At 43.8% G+C, this 15,315-nt stretch overlaps 2 protein-coding genes across 11 annotated transcripts in view; one reads left to right on the forward strand and one right to left on the reverse strand.

Annotated features, from left to right (window-relative positions):
• Nucleotides 1-710: 710 nt before the first annotated feature.
• Nucleotides 711-15,315, forward strand: part of Art3 (ADP-ribosyltransferase 3 (inactive)) — an 88,679-nt gene continuing 74,074 nt past the window's right edge. For 9 of the 10 annotated variants that reach the window (XM_040747410.1, XM_040747411.1, XM_040747413.1 and 6 more), the window contains exon 1: nt 717-860. In XM_040747410.1, the coding sequence (XP_040603344.1) occupies nt 732-860 (129 nt within the window). In that variant the 5' untranslated portion in view covers nt 717-731. Of the gene's footprint in view, nt 861-15,315 lie in introns of all 10 variants that reach the window. The other variant, XM_040747418.1, reaches the window with a different exon arrangement.
• Nucleotides 12,770-14,684, reverse strand: Cxcl10 (C-X-C motif chemokine ligand 10). The gene is made up of 4 exons (NM_001281344.1): nt 14,556-14,684; nt 13,960-14,086; nt 13,701-13,790; nt 12,770-13,321 (listed from the first exon to the last, which is right to left on the reverse strand). Exons 1-4 carry the CDS (start codon nt 14,614-14,616, stop codon nt 13,303-13,305), a joined length of 297 nt encoding a protein of 98 aa, NP_001268273.1. The 5' UTR covers nt 14,617-14,684; the 3' UTR covers nt 12,770-13,302.

Here is a 15,315-nt window from a genome sequence, read left to right on the forward strand (position 1 = left end):
ATGTTTATGAGTCAGAAAAGAAATGAGTTCAAAGTAGGAAGGGCATTTCCGGGAAGAAGAATGGTTTCAGCAGGGATGAGAGAGGGCAATGGTGGGTGAAAATGCTTACAATTCAGTATGTGCATATATGAAACTGTCAAAGTGTATACAGAAAGAACGCGCTGCCAAACACAATCCCCAGGGAGCCGGTGGCTATTCTTTCTAGCAGAGCTAGCTGATGGAGACTTCTTAGAACAAGGCTCAGTGTGAGCTGTCTAGTTTACTCTTCCAGACACTAATTGCATCATTCTTTCTCAAGTCCCGATTCACTCACTGCTCGTGTCTTCTTCGCGTCTGTAATGTGACCACTCTGCATGCTTACCCCGCAGCGCAATAATTTTACCTTATTCAGCATCCCGACTTTGTGAATACGTCACTTAGCTCTACAAGCAGTCAGTCCCCTGTGGCCTGTCCTCATTGAGCCGATAGAGTAAGCAATGCTCCCAGGGTTCTCTATATTCTCTCCTATTAGGAGGAGGGTTTGCAAAGATCCGTGTTTGAACATGATGATAACCCAGCACCTCTCCCGGAAGAATGCTCTCGAAGTCTAGTACAGTAAATACTCAGTATAAATGTTCACAAGTGACAAGTAGGGCCCAGAGCCCAGTTGGGCAGATGTAACATCAGCCAAGGATTGAAATCTTGAGCCACAGATGCTGTGACCTCTTCTAGTGCAGCTATGCACAGTGCGCATGCTTAGCCAGTTTGCTTCCAGAACTTTCCTCCACTCGGAGTGCCCAACGCTCGCTCACTGTACGTGTGTCGCTGCTGGGGCTGCCTGCACTCATCTGCTGAAGAACAGAAGCACTTTAGGGAGGAAGGTAGTGTGTGCCCCGGGGCTCTCCCCTCAGTCCCCACTGTCGCGCAGCCTCCTAGTCTGAGGAGGCCATTTGTCCTGAGGAAGAAGAGGAGTGGAGGCTCCACTGGGAGGATTCCTGGGAGCCCCATGTGTGGCCTTCTCAGGAGCCTTGGTGGGGGTGGAGGGAACAATGGCTCCAGGAGCCCAGCTCATGGCATGGAGACCACAGAATATCCCTGGGAGGGCGGGGGTGACTGAGGTGACCCCGAGGAGCTGGTGCTGAGGTCGGCTAGAGCTCCTGAGCCCCTTAACCCAGGGTGTCCTGAGCCCCAGAGCCCCAGAGCCCCAGAGCCCCTGAGCTCCAGATGGTCTGATCCCCAGAGGCAGTGATCTCCAGAGCCCGGGGCTTCCTGCTGCCTTGCAAGGGCTCCTTCCTCACTAACAGCTGAGGAGGCCTCCTGAGCGGCGGGAATATCCTCCATGGTAAGGCTTGTCAGATTAGCCTGGGCCCTTAAGCATGAAGATAGACCATTTGAGTTCAGGCCTCTTGAGACGTTTGCTTCCCTTTTTTTTTTTTTTTTTTTTTTTTAACAAATTCATGCCAGTTTCCAGAGGAAGTGCAGGGCAGACTGGGAAGAAGAGAGAGTCCCACAGACTGCGTTTATGGATAGGTGGCTTTTTAGGAGAAATAGAAACCTGCTAAGTAAGACAGGATGTTGCTGGAGTTTCTCACAGGCCTGGGAAGAAAGCCAAGGATTATCAGGACTGTTGCAATCAACAGACAGTTCTTAATTTCCCCTTGGGCAACAACAACAACAACAAATTTTCCTCTTTTCCAAGTCCGAGTCCCTGAGGAACTCAATGGTGATGTAATCCCCAAGAGTCAGGCCCAGCAGGCTTGTTGGCGCTCTGTGTGAGTCATCAGGCCTCCCCTCCCACCTTTATAATGGGATTGTGTAGATCCATTTAAACAGGTTACCAGTGGACTACAGCAGTAAAGACTAGAGGAGCGCTTTGCTTGGGGGGGCGGGGCTCGTTTCTCTCAGATTGAAACTCATGTGCTTGTTTGAACATCACTCTATGTGTACTTCCGCTTCTCACCAGCTTCGGCTAGCATTCAAGGATCCTAACTTGAAAACGGTGGATTTCTCGAAAGTCCCCAGCTATGAGTTAGCATCCTGAGTTCTTTGTCCTCAGTCAGGGAGTCATTCTTTAAAAAAAAAAAAGAAGAGAGAGAAAAGAAAAGAAGAAAAAAAGGGAAAGAAAGAAAAGAAAAAACTGAAAAACGTTATCGCTAGCGAATCCTACTTTTTCCATATTTCAGGTCACTAACAAAAAGGAACAAATTCTTCCTTCATTAATCTTATTATCTTGGCTTCATGGTTTATGTCTAATAAAAGTCCCAGGGCTGGTTAGATTTGTGACTAGATAACGGTGAGAGATAACGCCTGGACATCTTTTCAAGGACAGATGTGACCCGGTGTTGGCAGCAGCACAGTTGTTTTGCCCTGTGACTTTCGGGGAGCCGGTCTGCAATCTGATGACATAATCACAAAAAGCTGCTTCCAAGACCGAAGAAAACCACGCTGAAAAGGGAGAGCATGCTTTTCTGTTTTACATGTTCATACTTACTTCAAATGTTCCCTTACAAGTTTAAAAAATAGCTCTACAAGGGCTGGGGCTGAGAAGTGTTAAGAGCCCTTGCTGCTCTTTCTGAAGACACAGGTCTAGTTCCTAGGACCCACATGGTAGCTGTTAATTGGTGTAACTCCAGCTCCTGTACACGAAACATCCATACACGTAAAACTATGTAACTCCAAAGAAACAAAACACCCATATACGTAAAACTATGTAACTCTATAGAAACGAACAAACAAACAAAAATCTAAGGGGGAAAATCCATTTTATTAACCTACTTTTGTTGTAGTTGTTTTGAGAGACAGTCTTGTGTAGCCGCCTGACCCAATTTTTTCACATAATTGAGGATGACCTTGACTTCCGAAGACTCAGCCTCTGAGTGTGTGTTTCCATGTTGACAAATTCCATGTTCACCAGCACTTTATTTACCCCTTTGGTCATTCGCTCCAGTTCATTCGCCAATTTTTATTATGATTCTAGATTCTAAGGACACAAATATTTTTTGCCCTCAACGAGTTTATAAGTTATTTGGGGCAAATCAACATTACACAAATAATGACCGTAGGACAGAAATGTTACATAAAGGGACAGTACACAATTACTGGGTGCAGAGAAATCTCCATCCATTGTCAAAAGCTTCGAGCAGCTGTTTGAATTCGACCTGGAGAGGAGAACTGGAGGCTCCTAACTGTAAGAAGGTAGAGGAGTGAGAAGCTATCCAGAAGCCGCAAATGGCTGTACAATGACAGAAGACAGAGTGGGGAAGGACTTGTGAGGATGGAGTCTGAAAATGTAGCAGGCGCTAAAGGGTAAAGGAGGGTTGGGATCTCTAAAGATGAAATGGAGGGTTCTCGTCAAGAAAGCATGTTACAGGACTTATGGAGCGTGAGCGCGCGTGTATGCACGCACACACACAGACACACACATACACACACACACACACACGAACTTTATATAAAGATTTCCTTTGCCTCTATGTAGATGATGTTCTTTTAAATAGTTCTTTATATATCTAGACTGTTCTCAATGCTGGGTTGTCTCTAGTATCAGTAATACAATAATGCTCTTATTATCGCTTAAGTGATTTTGGTTTCTGGTTTTGTGTGAGGTGGAAGGCACCTGTAGGCCTAGCTACTGAGGAGATTGAGATGGGATGATTGCTCAAATCCCAGGGTTCAGGGCCAGCATGGGCAACACAATGAAACCATGTCTCCTAAGAGAACTGTGTTTAGTTTTCCCTTCTTTGAAACTAAAAAGAGAAATGATAAGAATATTCAATATTTTCTGTAACATTTGATTGTTCACCAGAAGGAGAAGGCTAATTTTGTAATAACCCTAACTGATATGTACATGCATCTGTTTCTTAGACTTCTATTTGTATTTACTATGCAAAAATTGGTGTGTGAGATTATTTCCTGTTGTACTGTATATATATGCCTGTGTGTGTGTGTGTGTGTGTGTATGAGATAGACAGAGAGAGAGAGAGAGAGAGAGAGAGAGAGAGAGAGAGAGAGAGAGAGAGAGAGAGAGAGAATTCATGTGTGTTCAAGTGTACATGCATGTGGAAGCCAGAGGTCAACCTTGACTATCATTCTTCAGGTGCTGTCCAGCTTGGGGAGTTTTTGTTTTTTGTTTTAAACAAAGACTTTTACTGTCCTAGAATTTGCCACTAGGCTACACTGGCTAAGATTTATCTGTCTCCAGCTCACCAGCATGGGGATTAGAAGCACAAACTACCATGAACTTTTTTTAAAAATTAATTTTAAAATTTTATTTTCTTTTTTGACATCCTGACCAAAGCTTCCCTTCCCTCCCCCCTTCCCAGCCCATCCTCTCCTCCTTCACTCTTTCTCTTCAGACACAGGTGGGCATCCCATGGATATCAGCCAGCCATACTGTAGGCTATTTTACCCGGTGGATATCAGCCAGCCAGATCGTGGACTGTTGTACATGGGTTATGGGGATTTGAACTCAGGTCCTCATGCTTAAGTGGGAAGCACAATACCAACTGAGCTATTATTTCAGCCTTCCATTTTATGTCATAGTTACATTTTAGCTTGTCTTAGTTTCATTCTTACATAATCTGCCTTTCTAAGATTAGTTATCAAGTAGGGTCAGAGTACAGTAGTGTTTTCTGATCCATAGTGGATCTACTTCAAAACCTTCAGTAGATACCTGAAACTATGAATAATACCAAGTCCTGAATATGTATTCTATTTTTCTATATATATATACCTATGATAAGGTTTATTGTATAATATAGGTATGATGAAAGGTTACAGCTATAACAGTATACTCTAATGAGGTATGTGAAGGTGATGTCTCTCTTTCAGAATATCTTATCAACACCCTTGTAGTGGCTGGGTGTTTGAATCTGTGGAAAGTGAAATTGGGAATAGGAGGGGAGCACAGTATTGACATTGTAAATGTATGTCAGTCATTTACGTGCTTTGAGTGGGAAATTAGCCACTTTAGTTAAGTACTCTTTATTTTGTTACCTTCCTTGCATGATTTTTTTTTCTTGAATACAACTCATGTCATGAGCTCTATTATGCCCACCAAATCCTTTTGTTGAAGACTTCACTGCTGGTGTTTTCAGAATGTGACTGTATGTGGAGATGGGGTCTTTGAAGGGCTAATTAAATTCAGATGAGGTCCCAAAGGGGAAACCAAAGAACAGATTTGTTAGCTAGAAATATTGAATTGCTTGTCTTAAGCAAGTGATTATAGAGCTAAAGAAGCCAGTGCAAAGAACAATAGCAACAACATGAAGATAACAAGAGGTGAAAATTATAAAGAGGAACAAAAAGCTCTGGGACCTGCAAACTTTTTGAACTTAAGCTGCTGGCAGGAAAGTGTATTCATGAGGTCCAAGGGTTAGTCACCAACACCGTGCAAAAGCCCAGCAACTCAAAATGAAAAATCTAGAGGTCTTCATCAGCAGTTTTGAGTCATCAGAAGAAAAAAGAATCAACATATTTGAAGATAAGATCTTGGCAATTATTGAGTCTGAGGTGGGAAGACTCACCTTCCCCCCGGGCAAGTTTTTAATAACAAGAACATAATGAAATGAAAAATTCTATTTCTTCAATGTTAAAATTTCAAGAATCTAATTGCTGCTTCCCAAATAAGACCATGAAAATGGCCTGTTTTCCAACAGAGGGGACGGCAATATTTTTTTCAAGACAAGGTCTCACTGTGTAGCCCTGGTTGTCCTAGAACTCACTCTGTAGACCAGGCTGGCCTCCTACTCACAGAGATCTGCCTGCTTCTGCTTGGATTAAAGGCATGCAGCACTATGCCTGCAAAACCGTGAATTCTTGAGCAACAGGGCGGTGGTAGGGTGCTATCCCAGCATGCACTAGACCCTCTCTTATCCCCTCACTTCTGCTAGCCCCTTCCTCCCAGCTAGCCTCCACCCTACCTTCAAGTCCCTCCTCACTTTCTCTCTTCAGACCCCATGCAGTCACCCCTGCTGAGTGTTCGAGATTGCCATGTCCACTTTCTGGACAGAAGCCAGCAGCCATGCTGTAGTCTTCCCCATCCTTTCAGTTCCCATGGTGCCCGTCCTCTCTGTTGTGATGCTTTCTGAGCCTCAGAGCAGGTGACACTGATGCCGCATGAAAACCATGTCCTGGACTGACATACTTCAGTTAATAAGAACAGTTAGACAAAAGCAGAACTCCAGAAGCCAAAGAGCAAGGTTAGTACATTTAGAGAACTATAGACTTGGCAGATTCGGCGCTTTGTTTTAGCTTTGGCTGGTGGTGTTGTCTACCTACTGAGTTTTACAACTTGAAAAGTACTTCCATCATGGAGTCAGTTGTGCTAAGGTCTGGGTCCCTGTTACATTTCCAGTTCCCCACTGGTCCTAGTGAATGAATCAAATCATGGACTTATCCTGTTTTAGTTTAAGATGCAGAGCCTCACTGTTATTCCAATCAGAATGAGAGTTAAAGGCCCAGCCAGTGCTGATGGCAGAGTAGTTAACCAGGGGGCCAAGAGAACAGAGTCTGGTGTTAATTATCTGGTATTAATATGTCTTTGTATTTTTGAATTTTTGAATTTTTTCCCAGCCATGGCAAGATTTTTAAAAAATTATTCCCAGTCAATTAGCATATAAATAACAGACTTTTTCCAAAAGCTGGACACAGTTTCCTTTATCTCATAAGAAGTAAATCTAAGCCTCTTCAATTTTGTAGGATCGTAAGGGGTGTGTGTTTGTTTACTTCTGTAAGGGAATCTAACTGTTGGTTTAATATCTCTGGGTCCTGATCAACCTGCCTACTAAGTTTGGAAAGCATCAGAAGAGGCATGTGTAGTCAAACCATTGGTACATGCCCACCAAGTAGTCTCAGAGGCTTGGTTATTCAGGTGAACTAACTGAAAACCAGAATAGCCGGCATCAGAATAAAGGAAGTGCCTAGGTTAAAGGTCTTGGATATTAGACAAGTTTAGACCCTTGTAAGTTCTCTAACATTAATTTGGACTGCCACCCAGGCACAGTGAGCTTTGTCAGTAGGCTGACAGGGAAGACCCACCTTTAATCCACATCTTCTGAGGTGAGAAGACCCACCTCTGCTCTGGGCCACACCTTCTGCTGGCAGCCTGTATGAAGGAGCTGGAAGAAGGAAGCTTTTGCTCTCTGCTTGCTTCATCTTCCCCTGCTAGCAAGTCCGTTCCTTGGTTGGTATTAGAGCCCACGCTGGGATTCCAGCATATGTATTGAAGACTAGCTGAGAAATCTCCAGCCTTGTGAACTGAACAATACTGGGTTCTTGGACCTTGTGTTCATAGGCAGCCATTGTTGGATTAGCTGGACCACAGCCTGTAAATCATTCTGATAAACCCCCTTTCTCTCTATATAGAGAGATTCATTCTATATGCTCTGTTACTCTAGAGAACCCTAATACATGCTCCAAATAAGATAATTCCAGAGATCTTTGCAGAGATACCCACAGTCAAATTGTCAAACTCTATGGACAGAGGATCTTGAAATCAGAAGCTGGAGTGGGGTGTGGCATGCCTATTCACAGCTTCTGTTTTTATCAGATATGTGCCGAACACCACTCACGTGGTATCCCTCATCCATCCTTAGTGACAACAGCTGCAGGGTAGAGTTCACTGAGGTTTAGTATGGTGAAAGGAAAATGTTCTGAAGCAAGTACAGGTTCCCTGAAGCAGCCATGACAGAGGCAAGGCCTTTGGAGGCAGAATGCATGACTTTAGCAACAGGCAGGGTTTCAGGGTTTCTTGCAGCTGCAGTAGACTCTCCAGAGCTACTGTGAAGCATTCAAGGCATCAGGGCACCTTGGGGACCATCCATTCACAGCCAAAGGGCTTGACCGATTGACAGCTCTAGATAGCTGTGCACAAGGGAATGATACGTTAGCTGCCAATCAGTGGGGATGGCCCATTCTCAACAGTTGTGTTTGGTTAAAGCAGCAAAGGGTGCTTACAGTTAATAACTAATGAAAAGTGATACAAAGCTATGAGTAGTGCTTTATCTCTAGACAGCCCTGGGAGAGTTTGTCCTGATCATCTCACTCCCGGTGAAAACCAAACCCTAGCATTATCTAATCCTATTAAGGTGTGGATTTTTGGGGGGGGTTGTTTAGTTTTGGGGGGCCTTTTCTTCTGTATTGTGTCGTGTGGAGGTATGGAATTTGTAACTGGGCTTTGTAGCTACTCCTGCCATTTGTGAAACCTCATTTTTTTTAATTTCAGCTGTAAATTTTAATCTTTCAGTAATGTAGTTAGATGTAGACATGATGTTACACTTGCATTTCCTACACAATCTTCTCCCTATGTATAGTTTTTAGTTTAGCTTTTTTTCATACGCCAAAATACAGGAGGGGTGCTTTGGTGTCTGAGGATGTATGGCTTGGGAGTTTTATATTTCTGGTTCTTTCTTTCTCCCCACATTAAGTGATTTTCTTAGACCTGTAGGTATGTAGTTACTTATGGAAGCCTATTGATCTAACAGCAAGGAGCAGAATCTGTGATGCCTGTTCCCTGGACAAGTCTACCTTCTGTGTGTTCCCTAGAGAGTCTCCCTCTGAGGAACATTATTGTGAACAAATAAGTACATTAGGTCATGTCACACTGCATGTGTCTTATTTATTTGTACTGACTCCAGTCATTGGAAGATATAAGTTCTGGAGTTTCTCAGTTCACTGCTACATATACTTAGTACACATAGTGCAACCTTACAATGGCCAATGCGTCACCAGGTAACAGCAATTTTTCATCTCTCTAATGTCATGGAGCCAGTATAGTATATGTAGTCTGCAGTTACAAATTCATCAGTACAGAGCGATGGGTGCCAGTTTCAGTCTGTGCTGTTGACTCCTGAGATGCAGAAGCTGTGAATTTCCTGTGTGTGCTTGTTTTGTTTGTGTTTATGTTTTCAGACAGGGTTTCTCTGTGTAACAGTCCTGGCTGACCTGGATTTCAGAAAATACTGGCCTCAAAAAATACAGAGATCTACCTGCCTCTGCCTCATGAGTGCTGGAATTAAAGGCATATGTCACCACACCCAGCCTCTGTGTGTGTTTTATAACATATATCCGGCATTAAAAGTAAACTCTAGTGTTGATGGCAGACACACCAAACACAGAAAGACTTCAGGGATTAATTTGTATCTGTTTATCCACCATCAGTTCTGATAATATCTGTACCTGCAACTGTATTCACTTTCTTCCAAACTAAACACATGTGTGTGTCATTGTGTGTATTTTTCTGAAATAAAATTCACTATTCACTCTCTGTCTGTCCAATACCAATGTGTCCAGCTCTACCATCATGTTCCCAGGAAAGGCATTCCTATTTTCTTTGCAGGTTTTTTGTTTGTTTGTTTTAAGTCCGCAGAATAACAGATTGCCTATTTTGTCTGTTTAACAAACTGTAAGTTACAGTTGTTTCTTGTGACCTGATATATAACAGACATAAATGTTTGTTGAATGCACACCTTGCTTTTGCACAGAGAGACATTTAATGCTCTCTCAACAGCTCTCTGAAATCTGTCAGCAAACGGTTAGGTAGATGCCATGGTTTGGATGTGTGTGTCTCTTAAAATTCAGCTGTTAACCACTGTGACATCTTCAAGGTTGAGGCCTTGGTTTTGGAGATGCCATTTAGAGAAAGGTTGTGTACCTAGCTTGTAAGAGGCCTTGACTTACATCCTAATGCAATAAATGAAACAACCCTCCACCCCCCCAAAAAAGAAGGAAGGTAGTTCCTTAAAAGGAGAAATGAAGACCAGAGGGTTTCTCCTGCTGGGTGAAAAACGTACCCTTTGTAAAGGCTTTGTTTCTGTTGTGGGCTTTGCATGTACTAGGTAGCTGAAAAGGGTTTGATGTAGGCCTTGTCTCTTGCCCTTCTGCCCTGTGAGGAAGCAGGAGGAGGGCTCTCTCAGTTTAGGCATGTTGACATGAATGTCCCAGCCTCCAGAACCAAGAAAGAAATTTTGTTCTTTATAAGTAACTGATTCTTAATTTGTTGTAGCAACACCAGGCACTAAGATGATAATGGCCTTTCCTATAGATTTAGGGGGCAAAGGGAATAGGAAAATGAGGTCAGGAAAGAGGACTTCTGACACATCACAATTTTACTGTGGTCTAGCTAGGGGTTCTGTGGTGATGGCATGAGTCGTTCTTTTATTGTGCACCAGAATGTGATAATTCTCATATTATTTGTTTTGCTACATGAATTTGCTTGATATTCCTGACAGCATCTCATAATTGCTAATATTCCAGAGTTTTTCTTTTCAATTTTTTATAAAATTTTTTGTATGTGTCTTACCTACTTATATGTCCATGTACTGCTTGTGTGCAGTACCTTAGGAGGCCAGAGAGGGCGCTGCATCGCTGGGAACTGGAGTTACTGATGCTTATTAGGTGCCATGTAGGTGGTGGAAACCAAACCTGGGTCCTCTGGAAGATCAGTCAGCCCTCACAAGCACCTAGTCATCTCTCCAGCCCCTGTTTAGTTTTTTCAGTATGGAATATGCCTTCCAAAAGAAGAGAACAGCAGATTGGAGATACATATCAGAGCACAAGCTGTTGCCTACTGCCACAGAGGCAGACTAGAACCCTACTGGTCCAGAAGCCCTGAGTGTGTCCCTGGTGGCTTGTGTTCTCCTCTCTCTTCAGAATTATGTATGTTAAGTAAGTCATTCCTTTGTTTTCTGGCATGCACAAGGCTCTGTGTTTGGTTTCTAGTATAACCACAAAAGCAACACAAACAAAAACTGCAGGAAGTGGAGTCATCCACATGCACCCTCTGTGACATGCTCCTTCTCTATGGCTTTTGGTGCTAAAGTCAGAACCCAGAGCATCATGAATGGTCGGCTAATGTTCTGTCACTGCCCTTTAAATTGATTGATGGGCTGATTGATTGATTGACTGATTGATTTCAGACAGTTTCCCACTAAGCTGGTCAAGCTGGCCTTGAACTTTCAATCCTCTCACCTCAGCTTCCCAAGCAGCTGTGATGGCAGGGGTATACCCCCATGCCCACCAAGATCTGTGCAGGACTGTTGCTGAGATTCACTCAATGTACTTTGTTTCCACTGATAAGTTTCACTGCATAGACATACCGCAGCTGTCACCTTGTGGACATTGGATTGTTTTCAGGTTTTTGCTATTACTAGCAATGCTGCTTTAAATATTCCTTTCAAAATCTTTATTAGCATATATTAATTATCAATAATTGATTTCACTGCCATGTTTTCATATATGTACATTCTGTATTTTGATCATATTCACATTCCCCATTACCCTTTCTTATTCCTCTTCCCAGCTAGTGCATGTGTGCATGCATGCGTGCGGGCATGAGTGTGTGTGTATGTTGGTGTCTGTTTGGGTTCATCACCGCACAGGACATACACAAGGCTACTATAGCAGCTCTGGCTACTCATTAGAACTAGATGATGAAGACACCACACAGTGAATCGGGCTGTGCATCTGATTGTAAACTTTTTAGCCATGAGAATTCCTTTAACATTTTTACCGTCTGTGTGGTGGGTTGAGGTGGGGAGCGCACATATCCTATGGCGTGGGTGTGGCAGTCAGAGAATAACTTGCTGGAGTCAGGTCTGTACCTATGGGTCCTGGGCACTGAACTCGGGTCTTTGGGCTTGGTGTCAGGTGCCTTTCCCTGCGGAGTCTTCCTGGAGACCCCATGAGAATTCTTCATACATTCCAGAGACTAATTGTGTTGTAGGCATCTTCTTGGTCACTAATTGGGCAGAGGAGGTGAGGAAGAAGTGGTAATGTGCCTTTCTCCTTTGCGGAACTGAGTGGATGGTGGTGCAATTAAACAAGTCTGTGAAATACTCGGGGCTAGGAGAGAAATGAATGGATTGCAGGTTTTCCTGTGCAGTACTCTGACAGAGATGTCTTGGATCTAGGAGTCTGTTCTGGTTCCCTCTCTGTTGCTGTGCTCAACACCAAAAGCAACTTCAGGGAGGAAAGGGTTTACTTAAGCCCTTGTTTCCAAGCAATGGTCTATCACCAAGGGAAGCCAGGAGAGGAAGCTGGAACAGAAACACGGGGGAGGCAGCTTACTGGCGTGCACTCTGGTTTGCTTCCCCTGGCTCATGCTCAGCTAGTTGTCTTATGCAACAGAGGCCCACCTGCTCAGGGTGACACTACTCTGAGTAGGCTGAGCCCGCCCACATCAAGTGTCAGTCAAGACACCCTCAGACATGGCCATAGGCCAGTCTGATCTACACATTCCCTCCAGGGAGACACCCTTCTTCCCAGATGACTCAGTTGTGTGGAGTTGACAATAAAAACTAACCAGGATGGGGTTCATGCCCATATCATTCTCATGCCTTGCCAGTTATATAGGAATCTTGCATGATGGGCCTTGAGGAGGCTAAACTTAGGAGGAGTACGGTAATTATGATACATTTGTCCTCCACCCACCCCCACCCCAACTTCCTGTCCAAGCTCTGAAATCACTCTCAGTCAAAGACCCACAGGACATCTCATATTAGTTATTAATATTTTATTACCTTTTGTTCTCTTAATATTTTCAGTACAGTAAGTACTACAGTACATTATTTTTATTTTGAAAACTATCCAACACCTTTTGTGCTGTATAACATTGAAAACCACTTGTCTATATAAACATCTCTAATTCCTCATTGATGTACTTAATTACACAAGTTCTTTCATACACAATGAAAATGGTACAAAACATACATCTAGGAACTCTACTTTGTACAGTAGCTCATTAAATAATACTTATACATACATTTCCATACATTTCTAGCTTCCTATAAGTACTCTGAGTTATGAAGTTTCCTTGGGAAGGTAGCTGTAAGCCATGAAGTAAAGTTTGTCCGTAGGAGCAGGCAGGTGGTAGTCTTATTGCGACTGTATTTGAAATTAAAGAACCCAGGTAACTCAGAACTGGACAGATCTGCTAACACACTTTAAGGTGGGGAGGGTGAGGAGCAGGTAGAGCTTGGCACAAGGCTAAAAGTGTAGCACCTCAGCGTAGCTTATATAGTACAGCGCCAGGAGAAACATTGCAGCTGTCTGTATGAGAACTCAGGACCAGCTCTTAGTAGAGTTGGGGACTCTTGTCACTGGAGTTACTGTTGTCTCAGGACGAGGAGCTGCCCATCGTCCTGGAGAATAGTGACCTGATGTCACTAGGGATAGCAGCTGATGTGACCATGGCTGGTCACCTTTCAGGGGAACCAGGGACAATTAGGAGTAGCCATAGGCCGACGTATAAAGAAGTGATGGAGAGACGGGCTTTCCGCTGCCTGTCCGTCGGCTACAGCACTGCGGTGATCGGCTTCTCTCTGGTTAAGAGGCTCTTTTAGACCTGAGGGAAGAAGACAGCATTTTGAGTGGCCTGGACTCTGGCTTCAGTCTGGGAACCCAAAGACCCTTGGGAAAAAAGCTTGGTGGGCCTCCCTCTGCTACGTGGTCACCATGGTTCACAGCGGCTGTTGTTTTTAGTGAGGAAATGGGGAAAGTTGGACAGCTTTACCTGGACAGTTGTGACTGCCCAAAGACTGAAATAACTCCCTGTCACTCCTAGATATTAGGAATTGATGGCCTGAGGTGGCACCTCAGTGTCAGTGTAAATGGAGGTGGGAAGGGCATGGTGGTGACATGTGGTGACATGATCCCACAGCAAAGCCAATGCGGATGTTACTTCCTGAGACTGCCATTTCCCCAAAGAGCACCAGCAAACCCACCTTCTTTGGCTAACTGCTTTCAATAAACTCTTGATGGCCTCAGACTCTGGATTCAGACATCTCTTCTCTTCAGTCTTTTTCATTGTGACACTGTCAAAACAAGCAGCGAGACAGGTAGATGAACATCAGGCCCGCATCAGAATCCAACTTCCATTCATTCGACACCACAGAGCCTTTGCTGGTCTTTCCCGATATGATCATCACACATTTAACATGTGGTTACATACGGGAAGTTAGCAGCAGGTGGGGGTTCACTCACATGATCTCAACACGTGGGCAGGATTGACTTGCAGGAATAATTTCCAGTTTTCCCAAGGCCCTCGGTTTTACCGGTCGGTCATCGATTTTGATGCAGGAGCAGCGGACTGTCCTTGAAAGAGGGATTCCTGCAGGAAGAGAGCGGCCGAACAGGGAAGGTTAGCCTACTGTTTCATTTTAGGCACTCAATACAGGTGAGGTAGTGGCTGGCAGAATCTGTCCCCATATTGTCACTTAATCTGAGAAGAGATGTAGCCCACCGTGTCATAGGTCTGAGTGGTTAAGTAGCTTATTATCCTGAAGAAGGGAGCCGCATGCAACTTTTAATGAAGAAATCATGGCTTACCTATAGATCACATTATGAATCAGGCTTAGGTAGGGAGGCATCTGTCTTACCCCTCTCTCTATCCCCATCTCTCCCCTGTCTCTCCCCATTCCCTCACAGTTCTTTCTTCCCTGTCTCTCCCTTTCCTCCCTTTCTTCCCTTCTTCATTCCCTTTCTCTTATTCTAGTTTTCTCTGACTTCAACCAGCATGAGATAAATTGAGTCCAGTCGTCTTCCTGACTGGGTAACTAAATAGCCCTGGTGTTCCTTACCTTGAGTCCCACTCAGACTCAGCAGGATGAGGCAGAAAAGGAGGATAGCACTGGCATTCATGGTGCTGACAGTGGAGTCTTCTCGTTGGCTGGCTCGGGACGGATGTCAACTGTGGATGAATGGCCAGTGAAGTGCTGGGGTACTGTGCGCTATTTATCTGCAGGGTTTCCCTCCCTGACTCTTGATTGGATGGCTTTGGAGTTGGCTCAGCAAGACTTCAATATCCTTTAAGGGAAGTCCCCTGTTGCAAAACTGAGGTTATTTGTGTTTATTGTGAGTTCTGAGTTTGGAATTTCCCTCTGTGCTCCTTTTAATTTTTAACAAGTGAGCGAGTGAGTTAGGTTTCACTTTCCAAAGCATGAGCTGTTTGAGAAAGCAGCTGGAAGTGCACTGTGGAATAAGTTTGAAGATGTAAATCTGACCTTTCCCCTCTTGTAAAACAGAGAGCTAATATTTAAGTCAAGTCCCAAACACACTTTTGATTTTTGTTGCCTTTTCATTATTTACTTTTGCTTTTTTTTGAGAAATTTATCTTATAAACTTTATCATAAAAAACTTGCAAGAAATAAAAGAATCCCACACCAGATTTTTTCATTAATTAACCAGATCTGAAGTCTATACAACTTAACGAACTTCTGTGCCGTTAGAAGAGGCATTCAGAACAGAAGTGGTGGAACGTCACATCGTCTCACATCGAGGGCAGGTGACAGTCACGAGTGACTAAAGAGGATGTAAGCTAATCTTTGTTCTGGTTTTCAT

The sequence above is a fragment of the Mesocricetus auratus genome, unplaced genomic scaffold, assembly GCF_017639785.1.
Source record: "Mesocricetus auratus isolate SY011 unplaced genomic scaffold, BCM_Maur_2.0 Super-Scaffold_100006, whole genome shotgun sequence".
Lineage (NCBI taxonomy): Eukaryota > Metazoa > Chordata > Mammalia > Rodentia > Cricetidae > Mesocricetus > Mesocricetus auratus.

Bases quoted from the DNA above. Each gene is read 5' to 3' on its own strand.
- Cxcl10 (NM_001281344.1), bottom strand. From the start codon at position 14,616: ATGAATGCCAGTGCTATCCTCCTTTTCTGCCTCATCCTGCTGAGTCTG. The intron at 14,087-14,555 runs GTAAGGAACACC...CTCTTCCTGCAG, and splicing joins GAGTCTGAGTGGGACTCAAG to GAATCCCTCTTTCAAGGACA. The intron at 13,791-13,959 runs GTGAGTGAACCC...TTGTTTTGACAG, and splicing joins TGCCCACGTGTTGAGATCAT to TGTCACAATGAAAAAGACTG.